Below are 25409 nucleotides of genomic sequence, written 5' to 3' on the forward strand. Positions count from 1 at the left end.
ATGAATCTGATAGCAGGATACAGGTATACATGTATGTAAGTTCCAGTCCCTTGTGTCTGATCACTGATGAGGAATGAACAAATGGCCAAGAGGCTATGCTATGAATTAGGAATCCTGCAACGACCCCTCCTAAGTTTTCCTTTTGTATTTTCTCATAATTATGCTTTTGTATTCAGTCCCAGATACCTGTGTGTAATGCGTCCCTTGACTTACCCTTTTCCTTATTTTATCCCACAGTCCTCCAACCCTGTTCAGCGCCATAGCTCTTTGAGTTTAGGTGGGACAGACAGTGAAGATGAACAGGTAAATAGTCGCTCTTTCTGTTACTAAAGTTTTCTGAGAGAGTGCATACAGGGTCTGTATGAAGCCAAATACATGCCACATACTACTGCTATATCTCTCTTCTGGGTAAAAAAAAGCCACTGTGAATGTGACAGTTCATGCACAAGCCAGAGAACGACGTGTGTGCCCAGAGAGACACGTGTCAGAGTTTTGAACAACAAACACATTCACACAAATTTTGAAGTCTGTTTGCAGATAACGCACAAACCACTAATAAGTTGTTCATGGGAATAGCTTAGCTGGCTCTAGTGACATACTGCATACTCTGTTGTGTAACTTAGCAGGTATTGGTCAATCTAAGAGGCACAATATAATATTGCAAAACAATTCACTCCCCTATATACACCCTTAAGCCCTAACAGCAGCCACTGCTCAGTAAGTCCTGTCTGTCATCAGAAGATTGTGGGGGACACTCTACTCCTCTCTCAGACAAATGAGAATGGCTAGAGGAGTGGCATGTGTAAAGCTCTTGGCCCTTTCTAAACCCCAGGTGTCCTGGGGAAAAGGGACTGAGCTAAATTGCAGCTTGTCTTTAGTATATAACTGATAACTAGGAGCAGTTGGTCTTCCAGTTAGCCCAGCACAACCTATCCCTGACCTAAGGAGGGGAGGGCTTAAGCCAGCTCTACTCACCAGTATATGTGCTCGAAGAACATGCATGGGTGACCCTCCCCCAAACTATCCCTGCTGACTGCAGAGCAAGAGGGCATGTTTCCACCGACAGTAGCCTACTTTAGCCATTGAAGGCAGACCTAATGGTCCAGATTTCCCTTTCCAGCCACCCACTCTCCAACAGCCAATAAAGCGGTTGGGAAAACGATCCGACCCTCCCCAGGTGACCTCAAATGCCTGTTACACGAGTGGCCATCACTTATAAATAGGGCTGCAGAGGAGCTTGCCTACCCCATGAGATAGCCACTGCCTAGTGGGAGGGCTCTTCCTGCTCCCTGGCTACACCCCGAGCACCAGATATCTTCATCCCACCCTGATGGAGAAGAAAGGGAAGGGCCGTTTCATGGGGTCACAACAAATGCTGATCTGGCTGGAGTAGTATACTGCCCGCCCCGTACGGGAAACCTGCCAAAAAAGAAAAGAATTAACTCTTCAGTTATCTAGGAGGAACTGCAAGTAAGGCTAAGGCAGCATGGTGGCAGAAGATTGTGTATAGCTCCGTGCACCCTCCCGAGGGGGCGCCACTCACAAGGCCCTACTCAGGTAGAGCAGCGTCTCCAAGGCCAAACCCTCAGTCTCTAATTAAACTGCTCAGGGGGCCTTCTCTTCCCTTACACTCTCTCCTGCCAGCCTCTGAGAAGGATGGGAGGGGAGGGTGTTTTCCCAAGATGGACCCTGCTCCTCTGCCTGTGGTTGACAGCAAGTACTGCCTCGCCTGGTAGTTTCTGGCATTATTGCTTTCTGGAGTGGGGGGAGGATGCAAAGCTCTTTAGAAATGGCAGGCCTCTGCTCTCTCCCTGAGACCGTTTTCTCTTTCCCCCCGCAATTACTGCTCTACCCAGAAAACTATATCTCCTAGTGGGTCACAAACTGGACTGGGCAAATAATGCTAAAGCCAAAGCGGTCCAAGTAACTTGCACTTGTTTAAAAAAAAATAAAAATCTCATTATGTGTATTGAATCCTTGGTTCAACTAATATTCTACCAGTGCTAGTCAAAATCAGTCTTTTTGCCCATTTATATTAGCCAGACTATCCTTTCCGTAGCCTGGCTACTGGTGGTTCCTTTTAATTTTTCCATATAAAATAATGTAAAATATCTGCTTCTTGCTGACCATGATTTCCTTCCCCCCCCTACTTTGCCTGTTTCATGTCCTGGTCTTCTATGGAGAAAGGGGGGAAGAAGAGAAGTAACTTTCTGTGGCACAGAGTTCCACTGCTTGTCAGCTCCTGCTTTCTTCCTCCAATTTCCGGGAAGCTGTATAGGCTTTTTCTCCTTCTTCTCAGTGCAGCATCTGTCCTTTCTCCCAAAGATTTTCTCAGCAGCCTAGCTTGATGTTGTATTTACATTCATCTAAAATTAAGATGTCTTCCCTTAATCATCAGTTGTGCAGTAACATTTTTTCTCTTTGCTTTAATATCAAGCTATGAATTAGTAGAGCATGAACCAGTAAACTGAACAGAACAGCAATTATAAATCCGTAGCTAGTTGTTCTGTTTAACAGAATTCCCTTTGCTTCGTGCTAAGTAAAGAACAACTGGGCTTTATCACAGTCCTGGCTTAAGTGGATTTCACACCCATGTAATGGTTTGAGTTTAGCAGTCTGCTGGGTTTGCTGAAATGGATGGGTAATGTGACATCAAGGCTTCCACTGGCTTCCAGGATTCTCTGAGTGCTTCTGCTGCTGTCTTCATCTTTAGGAAGCTGTCAGGGGGCATGTGTGTGACTCCCATCAGTGGCCTAAGTATTTATAAATGTACACTTCCTGACTGTTTAAAAGATAAGGATGGGCTGTTACTCCAAAAACATCACAGCAAATCTTCCCCCTCCCCCGTCCCTCTTCCGGAGCTTTCACCCAGGGTTAAACCCCTTTGCCAAATGGCTGTTACAGCAATCTAACTTCCCTGTTGGCTGCTTTAACTCTAATTAATTAAAGAGCAAAGCGAAGTCCCAACACAGAAGGAAAGTTTCCTGGCCCAAACACTTCGCAAGGAAAATCCTCTCTAGTTGCAACATTTTCCTTCTGCTTGAATTCCAGTTGCAGCACAGATGTCTTCCCGTAATAGTCTAACCCAAACTTCTCCCTTTTACCTTAAAACAAAGCACTAAGGAGACGGCTTTCTATCTACTCTTCTTTAGGCTGCCCCAGAGAAGAGGAAATCACCATCCAATCAGTGTTAGGGAGAAAGTTTATCATCCCTAGAATCAGATCTTCCGCTGGTGTAAATTGTCATAGCTTTGGAGTCCCTGTCAAGACCACCTCTAGCCTCAGGTTTCAGTAAATGTTGCTAGCCTATGAGAAGAAACGGGTTACTGTGTCTAGACTTACAGGACAAAAATAAGCAAGTACTATTAATTGTTTTGTCCACCTGTAAACTAGAGTTTCAGAGTTTGTGCCTCTTGAACGTGTGGCAATGCATCACATATCTTGCAAAATCAGGTACTGGTGCACATATAAGCCCAGCAACTGATTTTGCTGTATAAAACAGCATGTCCCTGACTGCAGGATTGGGCCTTTCATACATGAATTCAGAGTGCCACAGTAATTTTAAAACTGTTAGAGGAAAGAACTTGTATGAGGGAAACGAGCAACAGTTACTGTTTTTTTGGTTTTTTTTTGTTTTGGTTTTTTCCCTCCCCCTAAGATTTGCTGAACCTATTATAATTCTACAGGAGCAATAATAGTTTGCTGCTTTACTTCTTCTCCTGAATTTACACACTGTGAAAAAGAGAACCTAAAACTGAATTAATAAATTCAGTGTGGATTTTGTTTTAGCTCCATGAACTTAAAAAGTCAACAGTGATTAAGAAAGAGGGAGTTGCTTTTCTTTTTGTTAATTTAAAAGCATGTAATATATATATCTAGACTAATACTGTAGATCAGACGGGGAAAGCCTTTTTAGAGCACAGCTCCAGTTCCAATCTTGCATTTAAAACCCAAGCTGAGAATGAGTACTTTCCTAGAATCAGAGTAAAAGGATTTTTAATAAATTTTAGGCAACCAGATGCAACCTGATGGTTTGAATTAAATCTGACAGGCCTTGGCCCAGGCCAAGATTGAGAGCAGATACTTTCTTAAAGTGACCGTACTATGTATCGCTGGAGGATCTTGAAGATCATGATTCTTCTTTAATGCACAATACTGTGTTTCATCATGGTCATCAATATTTTCATCTGAAGTCTTAAGTCTGTGAGTTTCTGACTTTATGGGCTCAGCGAATCTAAAATATTCATTTATTAAATACTTGCCCAGGGGTCTTTACAATGGAATTTTCATCTGAATGGAGCTATGTAGCATCCTTATAAGGCTATTTCCCCATGTATTCTCACTGTCTGATGTATGCCTACCAACCCTGAGACTGAAACAGAGTAATAAGACATTATAACTTCCCCATACTATTTGTAATGTGGCAAACTCTGCATATTCCCTTCAGAGAGGTTTGTAGGAACTTTTTATTTGATCGGCATAGATTACTCCTTCTTGACCCTGTTTTAAATTCAAGCAAACCCAAAATGAGAGTGCCAAACTCAATCCAAATGTTTCACTGGGTATTGTGGTGGAACCATGGAAAACCGCAGATTTCTCACACCTATAAAGCTTGCTTGAAGTGTCTATGCATCTGTGCGAACCTTCCAGCAAACCTGGTCTGAGTTTCAAGTTTGTAACAAAACCAGACAAACTTTGCATGGTTTTGGGTTTCACTGCACACATTTCCCCTGACTCCCTTTATAATAGCATCATTTCTTGCTAAGATGACAAATATTTGATTCCCAAGGATAGCAGTGTTGTGGGGCTGTCTTGTGCGTAGTGTATTTATCTCAAAAATAGTACAGGACTGCTAGACGGAAAGGGACATGTGACTTCTGTTGCGATTTGAGGGAGAGGGAAGAGTGAAAGAACAAATTAATCGATAGTAACTTTCTTAGAGTTGGTGGGGAACAGAGAGTGGTCCTTCTTTTGTGACCTTCAGCAATCACACTGCTGCAGCGTATCTGCTTGCTGTCATGAGGAAAAGCAAGACGACCTTGTTATAAAAATGGCAGCAGTGTCTCCTGCTGGTACAAGAAGATATTGCTAACTGCTCATTCAAATAGGAATTGGGAGAGGAATGTGACTGTGTGTCTCTCACTTGTTTCTCCAGCAAAAAAACTTCAAAAACAGACTCCAACGAGAAACTGCAGAATTGGAATTAATTTGCAAACTGGACACCATTAAATTAGGCTTGAATAAAGACTGGGAGTGGATGGGTCATTACACAAAGTAAAAACTATTTCCCCATGCTAATTTTCCCCATACTGTTACTCACACCTTCTTGTCAACTGTCGGAAATGGGCCATCCTGATTACCACTACAAAAGGTTTTCTTCTCCTGCTGATAATAGCTCACCTTAACTGATCACTCTCATTATAGTGGGTATGCCAACACCCATTTTTTTCATGGTGTGAAGGTGTGTGTGTGTATATCTTCCTACTGTATTTTCCACTGCATGCATCCGATGAAGTGGGTTTTAGCTGATACAGATTAACACGGCTACCACTCTGAAAGCTGTCTCACTTTGTGTGTACAATGCCATTGATCAGACAAAACTGAGTGTAAATGTTAATTGCAAGTAGAAGCAGATATAAAAATGGACACATCCTGGAAGCGTGTCTGTTTTATGCACACACAAAAATTCAGCTGTTAATATTTTTATAGATCTAATTTTGAGTATATTTGCTTCTAAACCAATGTGGTGAGACAGGCAATGGGAACCAGGATCAGATGCACAGAAAATCTGAGGAAAATTAATAGCGATGTGTTTGTGTTTTGTAGGTACCCTCTGATGCTTCCTCTAGACCTGTCAGCCCTTTGTCCTCTGTGGCGCTTGTGATTCCAGCGACACAAGTCAGCAGCTTGCTTCCCGTTGACTTCAACACCCCTGCCAGTCCCATGGGCTGCCTAGATACCTCGGCAGCTAGGCACAGGATAGCAATAAACCCGCGAAAACAGAGAGTTTTTACCAGTAAGAACCAGCAAACCCCTGTAAGTCTTTTCTGGAGGATGAGTGCAAAGCAAAGGGAGACGGGTGCAAGTGTGCACAGCCTTTGCTGTTCTTCCCCTGCTCTGGGGTTCATGAATGTGTTATACAGGAGGATAAGTGATTAAAGCCAATGGGAATCTTCCCGTTGGCTTTAATAGAGACTGGAACAGACACGTACTCCTATTTTGGCCTTAAAACTCTGACTGAATGCCCAAGAAGGGGAGAATTTTGTTACAGTGAGAATTAAACTGTGGAAGTAGAATTTGACATGGGAATAATCAATAGAATAGAGAACTCCTGTAGCTGTCTCAGAGCTAGTCCAAAAATGGGAATTCTTTTCCAAGGAAATTTTTGAATGAAACTAAAATTTTGTTTGGTTTGGAATTTTTCACTGAAATGATTCACAGTTAATTTGTTTTGTTGCTGTCATTCCAATTGAAATGAAAATTTCTCTCTTTTTGGTCCCCTCCCTCCCCCATTTCTCTATCCCACCTCCCTTTTCCCACTGGAAGGAAAAGAAAGGGGGGAACCCCAAAACCAAAATGCCCCTCTGCCATGTATAATGGCCAAACCGGACAGTCTCTACGCAAAAGAATAAATGGACACAAATCAGACGTCAAGAATTATAACATTCAAAAACTAGTTGGAGAACACTTCAGTCTCCCTGGTCACTCGATCACAGACCTAAAAGTGAGAATAGTACAACAAAAAAACCTTCAAAAACTGACTCCAACGAGAAACTGCTGAACTGGAATTAATTTGCAAACTGGACACCATTACATTAGGCTTGAATAAAGACTGGGAGTGGATGGGTCATTACACAAAGATGCCACTTTTTTCCCCCTTAATGTTACTCACACCCTCTTGTCAACTGTTAGAAATGGGCCATCCTGATTACCACTACAAAAGGTTTTCTTCTCCTGCTGATAATAGCTCACCTTAACTGATCACTCTCATTATAGTGGGTATGCCAACACCCATTTTTTTCATGGTGTGAAGGTGTGTATCTTCCTGCTGTATTTTCCACTGCATGCATCCGATGAAGTGGGTTTTAGTCCGCGAAAGCTTATGCTCAAATAAATTTTAGTCTCTAAGATGCCACAAATACTCCTCGTTCTTTTTGCTGTTATGGACTAACATGGCTACCACTATGAACTGATAATGACATCTCTGACTTGTTCTGTTCTGTACACCCATGTAACTTTGTGATGTCTTGAAAACGCCCTCTCTCAAAATATATCTGTCTTAGAATGTTTCTGGTACTCACCAAAAACTGAAGTACTGTATTTGTAGTTTTAAAGCTTTGATGTCTTGCTGTGTAATTCATTGGAGTAGCAACATTCATTGATTGTATTGTTGAAGTTACAATACAGGGATTTTTTTCCTTGTGTATGTTTATATTTTTCAAAATGAAGTTACATACAGTTAAGTTTTGTGCAAAAGTCTTTACTTTGAACCAACCCAAGTGTCTTTTTGAATCCCACTAGCTGGAACAATTGGAAAAGGAGCAGATTCTTCCTGTAACTGCAGAAAAGAAAAGTACAACAAAATTCCTTGATGCTGACCAGTATGAAAATCGGGCAGGTAAGGCATAATTCTGAAGGCTAAATTGTTAAGTCTGTTAACAGAATTCTGTTTTAAAACTTTTAAAACTAGGCAGCGTTTACTTTTTTTAAAAAAATCCCCAACTCCATCCTCTCTGCCTGAGAGCCGTCAGACTGTGCTTGAAAGTGAGGGAAAAAAATGATGAACTCTGTGGAAGGCTGTCTGAAGACATCACACTGGGCGTAACATTTTCCAAAAGCGCCTATATCTCACGGGAGCCTAAATCTCATTAATTATGCTTCTAAGTAACCTAGGCACTACTGAAAATTTTATCCTACATCTGTAAATACTGCCTGAGCATTATACCTTTTGGAACAAACTATCTTGTGAGACAGTGTAGTGTGACTTTAAATAGCTTATGTACAAGCAGGTCCAATTTTCCTCTATTTTTTGGCTGATAATTGATCCTCTCTGCCAGTGTTTCCCAAACTTCAGACGCCGCTTGCTCAGGGAAAGCCCCTGGAGGGCCTGGCCGGTTTGTTTACCTGTCATATCCACAGGTTCTGCCAATTGCAGCTCCCACTGGCTGCGGTTCGCTGTGCCTGGCTAATGGGGGCTGCGGGAAGCGGCAGCCAGTATGTCCCTCGGCCCGCGCCGCTTCCCGCAGCCCTGAACAAGTGGCGTCCCAAGTCTGGGAAACGCTGCTCACTGCAATAGTAAAATCCACTGACATTTCTCCCAAACAGCCCATTTTTATAGTCCCTGATTTTGATCAGTGCGTTTTAAATGCATTGGTTGATTGTAACATTGTCAGTGTTTTGTTAAACCAAACTCAAGGCTTGATCCTGCAGGATGCTAAGTGTTGCCTAAGACGTACTTAGCGTCTGTAAGCCATATTGAAGTGAACAGGGATTGAGGGTTCTTAAAATCTCACAGTTCTGCGTGGTATGTAGTTGGGCATCTCTTTGCCACTATTTCTGGTGTATTTGATGTAATCCGTGAATTCAGCTTTTGTGAAAAGGGGCAGTTCTAGAGATCGAGGTTCCAAAGCCGAAGAACAGGAACAGTGCAGATATCAGCTGGGTGAGCTTCCCTACGCTGCTCTTCCAGATGTTGCATCCCTGAGACTACCAGTAATAGTGCCAATAGTTATGGTGATTTTACTGATGTGGATACTGTCACACTAGGATCTGAACGGAAAGCAACAATGCATTTGATACACCAGCTGCTGAGCAGGCACCTGGCAACAGCCGCTTTCAGCTATTACTATTACTTGGCTGGCTTCCACTGGGAATATAATGTATTTCATTACCAGTCTCCTGAGCCAGCCAGTCCATCCCCTATTTTTAAGTATGTTTGTCAGCCTGGGGCATCTAGTAAATGGTATCCAGATATTGGGAAACTATTAGCAAATGACCACAGTACCTACTATGAATTACAACTGAAGGGGGTTTGAGGAGTGCAGGAGTCTTCATTGTAACCATCAAGCATAAATGTGTTTTTCTTTTGTTCAACACAGGTTCATTGGTCTGGGAGGAGAATAATGGAAAAGGAAATGGTGCTCAGGAGACACAGAGGATAACAAAGACTGACAATTCCACGAGTGACCCTTGGAATTCTGTATCCCCTGCAGACGTAGTTTGTACTTTGCTAGAAGAGGATGCATGCCCTATAGAAACAGATCATCAATCTAAAGTAACACTGTCCTTTCCAAACGTGCAGTCTTCTCTAGCAAAGTCTGAGGAGCAGAACAAGGCAGAGGAAGTATTGGTACCTTACTGCTCTGATGAATCTATTGGTGAATTCAAACTACTTCTGCAAAATACATATGAAGTAATTGAACTTTCTGAATCTCTACAGACTGAACCAGAAGCAGTTGTATTTCAGGACACATTAGCATCTGACTTGTATGGCATTTCCATGGAAAAGGAGGACATAAATAGTTTGGCAGATGCCACAAAGGTATCCTTAAAACAACCTGTAGAACAAAGTGACAAAGAGCCTAGAGACAGTGGTGTGGCACTTGTAGAAAAAGTGGAAGATCAGCCTTATACCAATGAGAACAACTTCATCTGGCCTGATTCAGATCCTGCACTGTGTCTGTCACAGGTTCTTTTAGCCACTTTGGAGACTTCCTCTGAAGTGGAGTGGATGGCTGTTTCGGTGCTGGAAAATACCCCAGCGGCAAAAGATGATAAAGAAATGTGCAAAGTTACAGAACTTCAGCCATCCAAAGACCATGTAGATTCAAAAACATCCCTACAAAAAGACTCAGTTGTTTCTGTGTCAGATATAGATTGCATGCTGCCTCAGAGTAAAGTGAACAAGGAGCTACATTTTAAACCAGAAATAATGCATGGTCCTGTTTCAAAGGCTAGCCAAAGCAATCAGGAGACAGATGCATCCAACAACTTGGAAAAACATTCTATCGGATGCCTTGCCGCCTCCAGTTTGGCTGGCTTCAAGAGTTGTATCCCTCTTAGTGGTTCTAAGCAGAACCAGTTAGGTGGTGTAACTTCTCAAGAGAAAACAAGGAAAGAGAGCAAATTCCCAGAGGAAAATGTAAAGACTCCACTGAAATCTGCTGCTACAAAACCAGTTCGATTTACTATTGCTCCTGCCTGGCAAAGATCTCTTTCTGGGGGTTCAAATTCCAAGGAAGATTCCTGTGCTAGAAGCTCCCCATCCTCTCCCATAAGACCAGAGTTGTTTGAAGGAACAGCTCACTTGGATACTACCAGGCAAGAGTCTACAAAAAATAAGCCTGAAGGTTTTGAGAGGGATAATGAGAGCAACAAGCCCAGTTTGAATTCTTCCATGGAGGGGGTTGAGCATGAAACACAGAATGCTGAAAACCCATTTGGGATCAGACTGAGAAGAACATCCTCTTTGCTAAAGTACCACAGTGAATCTCCAAAGCAGATTCCATTAGCTGTTCATACCCCCTCTTCTGGTTCTGTCAAGGAGGATCAAAAATCACTAGGCACTGGGAGGCCACCTCACAGCCTTCCAGGCCACCAAAAAGCTTTAGCTAAAAAATCAGCTCTCGTGGAAGAGAAAAATGCCCCCAAAACAAAATCTGAAGAAGTCTCAAAGAAGCAACACTCTAACAAAGTTTCAGGTATTTACGCTGTACTTGTATCCAAAGACTGTAATGGCCTTGCACAGCCATTATTCTCAATAAAGGCAAACCAGGGACACAAAAAGGGTAAAAAATTTCTTTAATAGCCTTGACCCTGAAATACAGGATCCTATTCAGCCCTGTTGTAACTCAGCTGATGTCGTTTTGGACTTGTATCTTGGGTTTAGGCTATTCAAGAAAATTCTTAAGTTCCACCATACAATATGTTCAAGCTAGAATAGTAACAGAGCATCAGAAATATAAAATGGGCCATTTCTTTCACATGGAGGTGTTTTTGTCCAGATTTTGTGGAATTTGTAGAATTTGTTTTGCAGCTAATTGTCAGGCCAATGCAATTTAGAAAGAAACCAGGTATCACACTAGTTGTGATTTTTTTTTTCCCCCCTAAAAAATTTGGGAAACGAAAAGGCAACGTGTCTCTAACTGGATTACATAACAGAACAATGGTAGTCATTCTGCATTTAGCCTGTACTGTCAGGACGTTGCTTTGAGGGCTGAATCCTGTCCTGATTGACTTTAAAGACTCCAGTAGATAAAAAGGACAAACATCCTTACAAAGGAACAAAGACAAAATCAGCAGGGAAATTAATGTAATCTTCACCCTTTTCAAAGTGTATTCACTGGAGGATTTATAACACAAAACTATTCAGGTTTTGACAGACTTGCCCTAAATCCCTTCTTTACTTCCAAAATTCTTCTTTTATAGAAAAAGTCCCTAGTCCGCATTTGGAAACTGTTACCTCTGAACCAGCTTGGGTCTCCATGGCAAAACTAAAGCAGAAAGGTTTCCAGGGTCATCCTCTTGCCAAAGGACATAAAAGGGAGGACAAAACTTTGACCAAAATGGATCAAGAGGAGGTACGGTACTGAGTGGCTGGTAGACTAGAACCATTGTGAATACTGACAGTCTGACCAGATGCCTCTACACAATACTAAATTTGATGTTCTTGGACAGCAGGTTTTTAGTAATGCGTATAACCAAATTTTCAAAACCAATTTCTAATGTGCCCACAGACAATTGCTGATGCAAATGAATAGATGTGTATTTGGCCATATCTGCAGCTCAGGTACTTGGAATTTTGGGGTCAGACTCAGCAATACGCCTTTCCTACACTAGTCATTTTTGTGCCTCTTATATTCTGAACCATGCCAGAGGTCTGCCCAATGCCCAGGACAATTTAAAGCTGCCATAAAAAGCTGCTCTAAGTTATGGCAGTTTTCCGCAGCCCCTGCTCTGCCATTGAGAACAGTGGTTCTGGCAGTGGACTTGGAGGCAAAAGGTTTGTGGTTCATCCACAGATTTCCTGTGTGACATTGGGCAAGTCATTTGACCTGTGTCTCATTTTCTTAATCTGTAAAATGGGGATAATTGTCCTCTTTGTAGGGCTGATGCGAAGTTGAATTCAGTAATATTTGTAAAGGACTTGGTGATCCTTGGATAGATAATGCCAAGGAAGGACAAAGCAGTATTGTTGTTTCAGTGATCATTGTGATCATAAATGTATTACAGATTTAATGGTAAGTGGATACGATATCACAAGTAATGATTGTTAAACCTGCCATTGAAAAGCCGTGTAAAGAGAGAACCACCTGGCCTGCCTTGGTATGTTCCCCATAGCACCTGCGCCCTGTTTCTATTTCTCTTCTGGTGAATTCTCAAAGTGCACCTCTGATTGAATCTTAAAGGGGAGCTGCTTCCTGTGTGTAATTATTTACACTTGCTGGTTTCCTTATTTGCATTCTTTGTTTTTTCCCTTAAAGCGAGTGACCTGTGCGAGTGAGAATTTATTGGGGAAGAACGTAACTCCCAGCCTGTGTGCTCAGGAGAAGAAATCCCAAATGAAGATCACTATGTCTGCTGCAGCAGGTGTGTGTGTGTATATGTGTGTATATATATGTGTGTGTGTCTGTCTGACTCACTCACTCACTCACTCACAGTAATGGCCAAGATTTTCACTAGTGACTTCTTGGGTGTGTCCATTTTTGGCTGCCCAGCCTGAGAAACCTTTAATCTTCAGAGGGTGGATGCTCAGCTTTTTCACCCACTAGACTGTGTCCAGACATGTTGAGAATGCTACACCCCTGCTTACTCCATCCCCAGAGCAGGTGGGTGGGTGGTTAAAAGATAAAAGTTCCATCCTCAGCCAGCTTGCCAAAGTTCCTGAACCAGGGTGTGGAAGGGGTGGTTGGTGATGTAGTGACTCACTGTGACTAGAGGTCAATAGTAAATTACAACCCGCAGGGAGTAACTGTGGCTCAGAGAGGTGTGTGCCTCATGGTGCTTTCTGAGCAGACTGATCCAACTTATGCCCCAGCCCTTGTTCAGGGCTATGCCTAAAATCAGAGTTGAGCTGGAACTGTGTGCAGATAACACTAATCAGACTTGCAGCTAAGAGTATATTTTACTGAATGAAATGTATTAATGTCAAAGCTTTCCTGTAAGTAAGTGAATAGACTTTCTCGCCTTCCTCCCCATCCTGGGTCGCTGACATAGCAATGGATGACTGGCTGAGGAATCACCATGAGAGAGCAGTGCTGCGTTAGCTGCAGCTCAACAGTGTGTGATTCAGCTATGATCCATTTTTTTCCTTTAAGGATTCCATTTTGTGCCAGCTTCATTTCCAGACTTGGTAAACTCAGTACAAAGCTAGACAATTGTAAGCAGTTAGGAAGTTTGAGAAGTCTCCTTTTGGAGTACTGTCACGGCGGGTCTGAATATTACTCCCATGCCTCTGCTGGAGTCACCTAGATTTTCACTTTGGCTGAAATTCATGCCACCCATGAAAGTTGCAGCAGTACTAAACCTTTCTTTGCATTGTCTTGCTCCAGGGATCATCCTGGTGTACAATGCCTTTTCCCCACAGTGGTAGCACTATGGTCACTCAATTCTTTCACCTCTTGAAAATTATGAATATCTCTGACTTATGTTGATGTTCTCAAGAAAATCACCATTACCCAACAGTTCAGAAAAACACCAGGCCCTGCCGCCAGCATTGTCCCCACATGACCAACAAAACAGGAAGACTTTCAAAACTTAGACTCCCCTTGCTTTACTCCTATTAAAGGAGCCAATAATTTGACTTGGCTGAGGGGAAAGGAGTGTATATAATTTCCAGAGCTAGTGGTAACCTTGGACACACTTTTTTCTTGTAAATGGCTGTTGCAAAAGTTTTCTTTCTACACTTTTCTTTCTACACTTGCGTGTATGATATGCATCCCATACAAGTCAGCAGGTGTGGCTTGGTGCATGTATAGCACAAGGTAAAATGGGATGATTAGGACAGAGTTCTGAGAAACCAGATCCTGCATTGACAACTGCTCATAGCAAATGTCAGACCTAAAAGGGGATTGCTTATTTAGACTCCCAATTAGCATGATAAGGCTTGTCCTTAAGCCCGTCTCCTCAGATGTGCCCGTTCTCTGTCTACACTCCACCGCCCTTTTTTAATCCTATGCTCTTGAGACTGTCCAAGGCACTTGAGACTGACTTTCAATCAGTACAGAGGAATATGGGTATAATCTTCATAAGTGTCCAAGTCCCTTTTTCAAAAGTGACTTAGGCACTTGGGAGCCTAACTCCCTTTGAGACTTGAGGCCCAGATTTAAAAAAGGTATTTAAGCCTGCTGGAACCTAAATCTTATTAACTATCAATGGGATTTTGGCTCATAAGTGCCTAGTTCCCTTTTGAAAAATGAGATGTAGGCTCCTAAATCATTTAGGTGTGTCACTGCTGAGTGCAGCAGTGCCTGAATACCTTTAAAAATCTGGGCCTACGTCCCTACATTATGTAAGCACTGTTGAAAAAGTTATCCTACATCTGGAGCTTGACCTGGTGCTTATTAGGGGAGCTCTGTCCCTTCCACTATAGTCTGCCCCCTGCAGGGCTACCCCGGCTGAGGCCCAATGTCCTACTGAGCTGATCCCAGGGACAGGCTTTGCCTACAGGTGTTATCAGGGTGAATGGGCATTTTTTTATTGGTCTCAACATCAGCAGGATCAAGGCCCCTTGTGCTTAACTTTACTTGTGCCCATAAATAGCTTCCATTCATGTTTGTGTTGAAGCAGGGCTGCCTTGCCCCCCGCTTCCTGTATGCCATGCAAAGACTTGTAGATACTTACTAAACATAAGAAAAAGTTTGGCTTTTTCAGGCCCTGATTTGTATTTCCAAATGAAATAGTCTGTTGGAGTGAAAGGAGAGTGCCAAATGCCAAATGACTTGTGAACTGTCCCTCAAGATATTTTAGTTGCTTATGTGTAAGGCTGCATTGTGTCCTGTCTCATGCAACCTGTCAGAAGACATCAGTCTTCGATATTTTCTATAAGATCGATAAAGTAGGCGTCTTTTAAATAGTAGCTCAGAGCCTTACCAGCAACAGTATCAACATTCCTTAGCATCTGCCGATGTCACCAGGCTTGTGATAGGCTGCAGATTTCAAAAACTATATTTGAAAAGAATATCTAGTCACATTATCCTAGCAACTTCCATCCCCTCTGGCTAACGTGTCCGAGAAGATGTAGTATGGGTTTCATGCATATTTTTTTCTGAATAGCATTTTTATAGTAGAAGTATTTTTGTTGGCAGTAAAGACTGGAAGGTAAATCTCTAGGCCATTCAGTGTTGAAGATGCATATCGTTCTCTGCTAGCCCAAGGTAAACTTGGAGTGATTCTTCCCATGCAGCACATGATCATATGGCTGATTCCTAGAGCCACTTGTGCGTTACACAATGCAAAATTAGCCTGTGGAATTCCCTGCCACAAGCTATAATTGTGGCCAAGAGTTTTTAGCAGGATCCAGAAAGCAATTGGATATTTATATGAACAACAAAATGATAATCCCTCAGGAATTTTGGAAAAATTTACTCATGCGTCAGGGCTTAAGCCCTCCCCTAAATTTTGGGAGTTGGGAGAAAGGCTATCCCCATAAGTGCCTATTACAGAGTTTCTGAAACCTTCGCCTGAAGCAGCTGGAACTGGCCATTGTTACAGACTGGGTACTGGTCTCTGGACCACTGGTCAGATCTAGTCTCGCAATTCCTCCTTTTATCTCTGTTGCTTTGTGAAATTGTGTCACTTTCGGTTTTGTTTCGCCTCTAGATGATCTCACTTTAAAGAGCAGGAAAAAAAGTTAGCATAAGTTCTGTCTAACTCTCCTGTGTTCTGATGACTGACTGGCATTGTTCTCAGCAGTTACATTTGGACCTATGGCTCAGGAGTCGTCTGTGGTCCCCACCGCTGAAAAGGAAACGAGACAATCCTGTAATCTGCCAATGACACCGTGCAGCTCTGTTGAACCACCCTGGCTGTCCCTGGCCAAGAAAAAAGCCAAAGCTTGGAGTGAAATGCCTCAGATTGTTCAATAGCAAATGACAAGAGTGTCCTCCTCTGTGTTGCCAATAACTGTATTAACTCCATATAGTAACTTCTTCGCTGAGACCATTTGTGGGGGGATGAGATAAAAGCCTTAGAACGTTCATCACAGACTGTAGCTGTGAATGTGTGAAGAAGAAATGCCATTGATGGGTTGACCTGCAGTAACCGCCAGCATTAGGAAACTGAGCATTTTCTACGACAAAATACTATGAAATTCCAATTGACGGATTCATACTGATTACACGTTTGACTAAGAGACAGTGGTGCTCTAAGAGGAGGCGCTTCATGCCTTTGAAGCATTTCCTTTCTAAAAGGGGAGGTTAAAGTACCCTGCACACAATACAGTATTCTGCATGATTTCACTTTGAGCATTGAATTTGTTTGGTGTCACAAAATGGTTTTAGAACTCTGCACTGGAGCATCCAGACTGGCTGTCGCTGATGTAGTAGCATTTATGTCTCTAGGGCAGGTCTGACTGTGCTTCTGATTTTTAACGTATCTGTTTCTTAAATGAAATAAGACACAAGCAGCAATGCAGATTTAGGGGATTCTTACTTCTTAGGTGGCTAGAGTCACTCTGCCTTGGGCCTTATGCCTTGTATTATACCACCTACTGGTCAGGCCCAGAACTGTACTGCCTTTGTGTTCTATTGTAATGTATTTTAAAAAATCAGTACTTTCTAAGGACTAGATTCTCGTCAGTTACCTCTGTAAATCTGGAATAACTCCGCTGACCTTAACGTAGTTTGGAGATGCTGAATTTGGTCCTTATATCTAAGCTGAAATCTTTATAAATTTCTAGCATAGAGCAATTTCTCTTCCTAAGCCTCTTTTGTGAAATGTCCCTGCTAAAGGCAGAGGTGGGGAAGGTTTGACCCACTCTTGTTTTCTGTGAAGAAGGATGCCTGTTTGCCACAAACAGCATCCCACTGTCCATATCCACGGCACTATGGTTTTTAGACTATTTCCTTTACAGTTTAGAGGGGGAAAAAAAGATGCACTCAACATCCAACCTTACCCATCAGTACATAACTGGAAGCTGAAGCTGACCATCTATCTAAAGACACACAGCTGGCAAACAGCTGCTCTTTTAGAGTCCAATTCTGCTGCCACTGAAGTCTGTAGGAGTCTTGTCACTGACTTTTATGGGAGCAGAATCAGATCCTTTAAAAATAAACTTTGTAAAATGACTTAGTGACATCAGTGTCATGACAACCAAACCGCTCCTGCCTGTACATTGCACATTTGCTAAACATTTTCTGTGTACAGCAAATGAAAACATTGAAGTATGACTTGTCTGAGAGAGTGTCTTTCACAAACAAGTTGGGTAGCATCTTTAATGTGAAACAACGTTTGACCTTGGAGTAACCCCTTATCTGGACTCCCTCTTGTTGGCTCTGGCCTGAATTTAAATGCGTCCCTACTTCTGAAATCTGTAGCCACTGCTCATGAAGATTGTGCAACTCTTATTCATGTGGCTGAACAGCTTACTCGCACAAATAGTCCCACTTAAATTAATGGGTCTGCTCTGATGAGTCACTGCTTATCGGAAAGAGTAAAGGTTTCACAGTCAGTTCGCTAATACAGGCCTGTTTTCCTTCTACTTAGTGTCTGTTTTAAGACCTTTTATCTCCTCCTGCAAGGTACCGGAGCACTTGTATTTGTCTAAAGTTTAAAAGTATTATGTAAAAACAAATTTAAACATTATCTACTATGGTTTTCTACAGGTGACATCACAAACATGGTTTACGGACCCTCTGTTTAAAATATGCACTTTCCTATATACTGCTATTTCTCTCCTGTTCTTTGCCAGTCTGGATTGCAACCACACACCTAAACTACTGCAAATAACAGCATTTATCTATTCCCTTGTTGCTTTTGTTCTTGATATTGTCTCGCATTTTCTGTATGGTATGTATATACGTTTTTGTAATCCTCACCTTTGGAGGTCCCCCTTTTGTATTCTATTCCCATATTTGGTTTACTATTAAATGCTATTGTCATGATTGAATTTTTCAGGGTTTGGATGCGTTGTGATTTGTGGAGGGGAGGGACTGGCATTAGGGAAATAGACCTTTAAGAGGAACTGTTTGTGCTGGGTGGGTTGATATACTGTATAGATTCCAGGTTGGGGGAAACTCTACCTACAGGGCTTTGGACTGAGCATCACAGAGGTGAGGGACTGTCTTTAGTCTTCTTTGAAGTCATTGGACAACTGGTGCAGTCTCTTTTGGGGTATGGGGTTCTTTCAGTGATTCTGAAATAAAGCTCTGGGTTGTGCCTTGCTATGTGGACCTTGAAGTCAGCAGGACCAAGGGGCTGGCACAGTAGCACTGATGACAGGAATGGAGCTTAAGCTCTTGATGAACTGGAATATCAGTAATTATTGTTTTGTTTTTTTAAATTAGTTGATCAGAAGAATTTGGTGACCAGAGAAGACGTTCCCTACTCCTTGCAGCAGAACTGCTGCTGCCTGGACAGGAAGCTATTCTAGAAATCCTTATTATATATATTTTACTGACTCTCCATGAGCAGGATTCTGTAAAGTTCTATAGTATGTTTGTTTATAGAAACTGAGCAATAGGCTGCCCCAACAAAATCAAAGTGTATGGGCCTTATGTTAGGCCTACCAGCCTCAATTAACAGTTCCTAATAACAGTCCATTTAAACATCCAGCTGGTTATACTGCATGATGCACTTTGGGGTACAGCCAGGGAGCAGGTACCTTTGGCTGTCAAGCCAGGGGATAGAAATGCTATAGAATGTTTATCTAATATATAACTTTGCAGCATCATTGGCACCTATCTTGCATGTATCGCTGAGTAAAGATGGGAATACTAAACATACCATCCTCCTTAGCTCCAACCTTCAGCAATTGTTTTGCTTCTTCTCTCACATTAAATAGAAAATAAGCAAATCTCCACTGTATGGCATAGTTGACTGCTGCTTTTGGAGGGGAGGTGGTTCAGTAGCAAAGTGCATGAATGTTTTCTCTCAGTTTAGCGTATATCAGCAGATCAGTGCAAACGTATGCATATGTGCATAGTCTCACTGACTCCAGTGGGCCTATGTGCATGCTTAAAGTTGAGCAAGGTGTTTGCAGAATCCAGGGGTAGATTGGCTATGCTGTGTTCCCTGCTCCACCACCGTTTTGTGAATTTGGCCCTGCTGCCTATCTTCCCAGGGTCAAGAGTCCCCATGGCCTTGGTTGAACTAGACCATAGTTAGCCTAAAGGTGTCCCTTCACATTTACATGAAAGTTCCTATGCACTAAGCTTTGCACACAGCTGATAATGTGGTATCAGCTGAACAAGGCAATCTGAGTGGAATAAATGTACCTTGGGCAGTCTGTGTTAACTTAATGTCTATTATCTCTAGAGTAGATTTATTCATAGTGAGACTTGATGATCCCTTATGAACCTTCATACTCCTGGGCATAGCAAAGCAAAGCAAATGGAGTTTCCTTTCAGACCCTCTTTACAGAGGTGGGCAAACTCCGGGCCACATCTGGCCCGCAGGACCGTCCTGCCCAGTCCCTGAGCTCCTGGCCCGGGACGCTTGCCCCCGGCCCCTCCCCTGCGTTCCATGCCACTGCTCAGTGCAATGCTCTGGACAGTGGGGCTGCAGAGCTGAGCCTGACCCGGTGCTTTGTGGGGCAGTGTGGCTGCCTGTCCTGGTGCAGCTGCGCTGCCAGCCACTAGTGCTTCACGCAGCACGGTAAGGGGGCAGGGAGCAGTGGGTTGGATAGAGAGCAGGGGAGTTTGGGGGATGGGTCAGGGGCATAGATAGGGGTCGGGGCAGTCAGAGGACAGGGAACAGGGGGGTTGAATGGGGGCAGGAGGCCCAGGGAGGCAATCAGGAAGGAGAGGAAGGGTTGGATGGGGATGGGGCAGGGGTTCCGGGGGGGCAGTCAGGAAGGAGAGGGGGGGTTGAATGAGGTAGGGGGCAGTTAGGGGCAAGGGATCTGGGGGCAGTCAGGGAGAAGGGGTGGTTGGATAGGGCAGGTGGGCAGTCAGGAAGGAGGGGGGGTTAGATTGGGTGGGAGGCAGTGGGTGGGGCAGGGGTCCCAGGGGGGCCATCAGGGAACAGGGTGGGTTGGATGGGGCAGGGCCATGCCTGGCTGTTTGGGGAGGCACAGCCTCCCCTAACCGGCCCTCCATACAATTTCAGAACCCGATGTGGCCCTCAGGCCAAAAAATTTGCCCACCCCTGCTCTTTAGGTTCTCCTGGTGATGGATACAATCCTTTTCTCACTCTCCAAAATGCAAACACCCTGAAATTAGAGCTTATCAAAAAGTTAGTTTTTTGAAGCATTACAAAGTTTCAGAGTTTTGTTCCACAGGGTTTGAAATGGATCTATGTTTTCCCCAATACTTTTATTGAAAAAATTATCTAAGATGTTCTAGACATGGTTACCATTTCAAGGACAATTTTGAAAAATATTTTTAACAAATGTTTTGGAAAAAATTGGGAAAAGTCACTTTTTTGAAAAATAAAATATTTGAACAGTTTGGCATATCTGTGGGGGCGGGGAAGAGAATAATTTTGAAAGGTTCTTTTTCCAATTAAAGAGAAGCAAGAAGTTTTAAATGTCTGGCCAGTTCTACCTAAAATATACCAAAGTGAATCTCTAGAAAGTGGCAAAAATAAATGTGAGCTTGAGCAGTTATAGGAAAGAAAAATAAAAACCAAATAAAGTTTTATTCAATGTCAGTTTTAGTTAGTTATACTGGCCCTAGATCTATGCACCATTTGTGAAAACTCTCAGATCCCCTAAACAATGGTGGTAGCAGAAACAAGGCCTAAAGGCATATTGATTTGTCTCCAAATTCTGACAGTGCTAGTAAGTGGAAAATATGGTTGCTAATCCATTTAAAAGCTCTACCATATAGGCAGTTTCCTAGGGCAGCAAGATATCAGCAACAATTCAGTGTCTTTTCATTTAGGTGACTGAGGAGTTCGGAGGGATAGACGTGCTTCATCTCTTCTCAGGACATCAGAGAACTGTGGGCCCTGCCAATTTACATGGTATGCTTGTTCAAGGCAGTCATTCAATGACTGGAAGGGCACAGCGTGCTGTGTGAAGCTGAAAAGCTGCATAGTACCATGGTTCTGGATGTACATCCTATTGCCATAGAGCACAGAAGCATTTAATTCATATGTAACTTGAGAGAAATCATTTAACATGTTGCTATAAGTGATCTATGGGCTCACAATCTCCAGTAGGTCAAACATCCCCAAATGTCCTATTTAAAACTTCCTCACTGAGGAGCTCTCTTGAACTGGTTCAGGGATTTCCTTAGAGCAGCCTCAGATTCAGAGAACTGGAGACTCATGCATTCCTCCTGTGAATGGGAATTTGGAAATAGGGTGAAACTAGAAGTGATGAGGAAGAATTGAAATATTTCCAGAGCCAACTTTATTGGCTAGAAACAAACAAAAAAAAATCAATGGTTTCAGAGTAGCAGCCGTGTTAGTCTGTATTCGCAAAAAGAAAAGGAGTACTTATGGCACCTTAGAAACTAATAAATTGGTTAGTCTCGAAGGTGCCACAAGTACTCCTTTTCTTTTTGCAAAAAAATCAAAACTGGATATGTTTAAGGCAGTATATTGTTACTTCTAAAAACAAAATATATGATGGATAGAAGGAATTATACAGCTCTTCCTTTGAGGTTTGATGAACCTTTGCAAGACTCCCATGGGCCTTGTTCATCACAGTAACTTATTCCCCATTAAGAAGTTCCCTTAAGAATCTCCTCATTCATCTCTTACCATGGAGTTATTGCTTTTCTACTGATACTGATGATAACCTTTAAGTACATTCCTTCAAATCTCTCTTGCCTATGATGACAGTCTCATGCTTAAAATAAAGCAGATTGTACAATAAATTGATTAGATTACAAATCAGTGCATGCCTATACCAAGGCATCTAAACATGATTCAGTAAAAAAATTCAAAAAAAGGTTCTAAATAAAAGGTCCAGCTAAAGCCAGTCCACAGCAACAAGGATATATACAACAGCCATCAAGCAAAACCCTTCACTGCTCCCAGAGATCAGTTCCCAATTAGTGAGAGGACTAGGAGAGACCAAAAGGTAGCCAGTGGGGAAAATCAAGGGGTGGAGGCCTCCAAAAAGCAGTAAAAACTAGAACAATAGAAATAAGACAAAGAGACCCAGTGAGGGACAGCAGTGCCCGTCCTTTGCGGGGCATGGCCAAAAAAACCAGAACTCTCCTCAGGTTTCAGAGTAACAGCCGTGTTAGTCTGTATTCACAAAAAGAAAAGGAGTACTTGTGGCACCTTAGAGACTAACCAATTTATTTGAGCATAAGCTTTCGTGAGCTACAGCTCACTTCATTGGATGCATACTGTGGAAAATATACATTATACATAGGGCCCAAGAGCAGACTAGCTCCACCTGACTAAGTGTTAGCTAGGAGTAGAGGCAATCACTTTCATATTTAGTACCTAGATTATGAAGGACTTTACATAATACATCAGAGATTCCCACACTTTCCCTCTGGGCTTTTATTATGATAATAGAGAGATTACCTCTGGGACCACCTCTCCACCTGTTTACGATCAGATAGGCCACCTTCCCCTTGCACTACAGCAATCGCTTACACGGAAAAATAATATTCGGAGGCTGACATATTTCAGCTCTCTTTTAATGCAAATGAGCAGGTGGCAACAAGGAGGAGGAGCCAACATCATACGACCAGCCCATGGTTCATGGAGTACAGTTTGTGAGCCAACATGTACTAATCCTGGGCGTGATAACTGCACCCAGGAGAACTGAGCAACTACTGCAAAAACAGCATTCACCAAAGCTTCTTGCATTGAAAGCTGGAACTATGCACCAGCAGTGCACACAGTCCGCTTAACAGGCCTTCCACCAATATTTTTGCCAGTGGTCCTCTGGTCCCGGGAATCCTTGCAAAAACTCATGAGAGTAGATTTCAGTATTGCCAATGCCAAACATTTAAAAAAAAAAAAAAATCATGGGATTAAGAAAATACATCTGGGGTCCGTTTTATTTGTTTTCTGGATTTTGAGGTGCACATTTTCAAGCTTCTCTCTGCAACCATGAAGGCTAGAAGCTTACATTAAAAAAAGTTGAGAGTCTCAATGTAATCACTTGGCTCCAGGAGCGAGGGCTTTAAGAAAACCACCACATATCATGAGATTTGTGATAAAGGCATGAGAGCTAGCTATGTTCCTGAGAGTGTTCATACAGCCATTTTAGTATCTTTGACTTTCCATTTTCTGTGCCCAGCACAATCCTGACTGGGTTTTTGGGCCCTACCTCGCTACATATAACGCAATAAGCTTACCTGGGTATTTTTAAAAATTTAAGATTACTTTTCAAAGATTTTAATTTTAAATAAACTGCATAGACGTGCAGAGGGTATGTAATGTTATGGGTAATTAGGGCTGGGGTTTTTACTGACTCATCTGGAAGCCAGTCACTGAAACTCCATGTATATGGCTCAGGCATATGGCTTTAGGCTACCTACTATGCTGCTGCATGGCAGCAGAGGGTGCTCAAACCTTCCCCAAAGAGCAAGGAAGCATTCCAATGACTATGAGCAGTAGATTCCTTTCAAAATTTGGTTGCATTTATTACAATAAGAAGGCTTTTCTTAATGCAAAGGAAAGGTAGATCCAAGAAAGTGGAGGGGCATTTCTGTTTATAACTCTGTGTTTATTTAGGAAACTACATAAAAAGTGTGGTGAAAGCTGAAGTGAGCTGTAGCTCACGAAAGCTCATGCTCAAATAAATTGGTTAGTCTCTAAGGTGCCACAAGTCCTCCTTTTCTTTTAGCAAGACACTGCAACCCCTGGTGCTGCTGCAGTTAGAAGCCATTAGGACCAGAGGAGAGTTTCTGTGTGAGTAAACCATCATGCAGAATCTACAGGAAACTTTATAGGCAAGTTATGTAAAAAGGGATACTGTCAATTGTTAAACTGGTATATAGTTCAGTAAATCAGTCTGTCAACAAGCAGACACACAGTGAGCTGGCCAGTCTATATAGAGAACACATTAAAGTCATGAAATGTGTTTTTATAAGAGCAAGGTTTCAAGTAAGTGAATAGGGAGTGGCTGGCGCAGCCGCCTGTCCCAATTTTCCTAGATGACTCAAACATATTGCAAGACCAGCCTACAGAATGTCAAACAAAGTCTCTGTTTTAAATAGCTGAGGGAGTGGGAAGCATAGTGTCATGCTGCGAGGCTATTGCTCTATAGGACAAATCCTGAAACAAGTGGGGGCCTCGCTCCAAGGGAGGGAAACAGACCTGCTCCTAAGCAGTGGAGGACATTGTCGCCCTTGTCTACACTAGAAAGTTGTACTGCTTTAACGATACCAGTATCACTGAAACAGTACAACCCCCTTAGTACAGGCAGTTATATAGATATAAAAGTGCTTTATACGAGTATTGCTTTATTCCTATGTCAGTATAAGGCACGTTTATACAAGTATAACTGCTTCTACATGAGAGATTCTACTGGTATAACTATTAAATCACACCCCTAACTGATATAGTTAGACCAGTTCAAAGTTTATGTGTAGACTAGGCCTCACTGAAAATAATTTGTCTATTCAGTTTATTGAAGATAAATGTTCTTTGCATTCTTACATTGTACAAAAAAATCTTTAAATTACATTTAAACGGAAAACAGCAACTTAAATTTAACAGACTATACTAGTGCAACAGCAATTGCTTGACATAAATATTCTGTGTTTAAAAAAAAAGTCATTTGCAACATGACTCTCAAAGTAGATTCTCCCTTTTATCCATTTCAGAATGGATTTGTTAATGCTACTTAGCTCTTATATAGCACTTTTCATCTGTGGATCTCAAAGCACTTTACAAAAGAAACTAAATATAATCAGCCTTATTTTACAGGGATCTGAGGCACAGAAAGGTGAAGTGACTCACCCAATGTTAGACAAGGGGTCAGTGGCTGAGCCCATATCTCCTGAGTCCCAGGTCAGTGCCCTATGCACTAGATCACATTGTCTAATTAGATCATCATCTAAATTGAGCTAATGAATTCAGTTCTGTTCTGCAGAGGCCTCTTTCCAGAACAGAAGAGCGAGGCTGATTGTATACCAGAGCACTGTGGAAAGCTTCTAAATTTAAACATTTCCACCCGCATTTAGGTAACTCTCCAATTTACAAAATAACGACAGCAGCAACCTGTGGGAAAGGCGCCAAGTCATGGGAAACTTGTTTGTTTTAATTGTTTGCAGTGACAGCTCTCTGCCGGTTACATCACCAAGCCCAGCTCTGATCTGATGTTTTGGAAG

General features: G+C 42.4%; 1 protein-coding gene across 4 annotated transcripts in view; it reads left to right on the forward strand.

Annotated features, from left to right (window-relative positions):
• Positions 1-18068, forward strand: part of KIAA1210 (KIAA1210 ortholog) — a 90227-nt gene extending 72159 nt beyond the window's left edge. For 2 of the 4 annotated variants that reach the window (XM_077826971.1, XM_077826969.1), the window contains exons 6-12: positions 238-303; positions 5827-6036; positions 7522-7618; positions 9099-10700; positions 11428-11579; positions 12483-12588; positions 15910-18068. In XM_077826971.1, coding sequence (XP_077683097.1) covers positions 238-303; positions 5827-6036; positions 7522-7618; positions 9099-10700; positions 11428-11579; positions 12483-12588; positions 15910-16085 — 2409 coding nt within the window. In that variant the 3' untranslated portion in view covers positions 16086-18068. The remainder of the gene's footprint in view (positions 1-237; positions 304-5826; positions 6037-7521; positions 7619-9098; positions 10701-11427; positions 11580-12482; positions 12589-15909) is intronic. The other 2 variants (XM_077826970.1, XM_077826972.1) reach the window with 2 other exon arrangements.
• Positions 18069-25409: the final 7341 nt, after the last annotated feature.

The sequence above is a fragment of the Eretmochelys imbricata genome, chromosome 9 (genome assembly GCF_965152235.1).
Source record: "Eretmochelys imbricata isolate rEreImb1 chromosome 9, rEreImb1.hap1, whole genome shotgun sequence".
NCBI classification, from domain to species: Eukaryota; Metazoa; Chordata; order Testudines; family Cheloniidae; genus Eretmochelys; species Eretmochelys imbricata.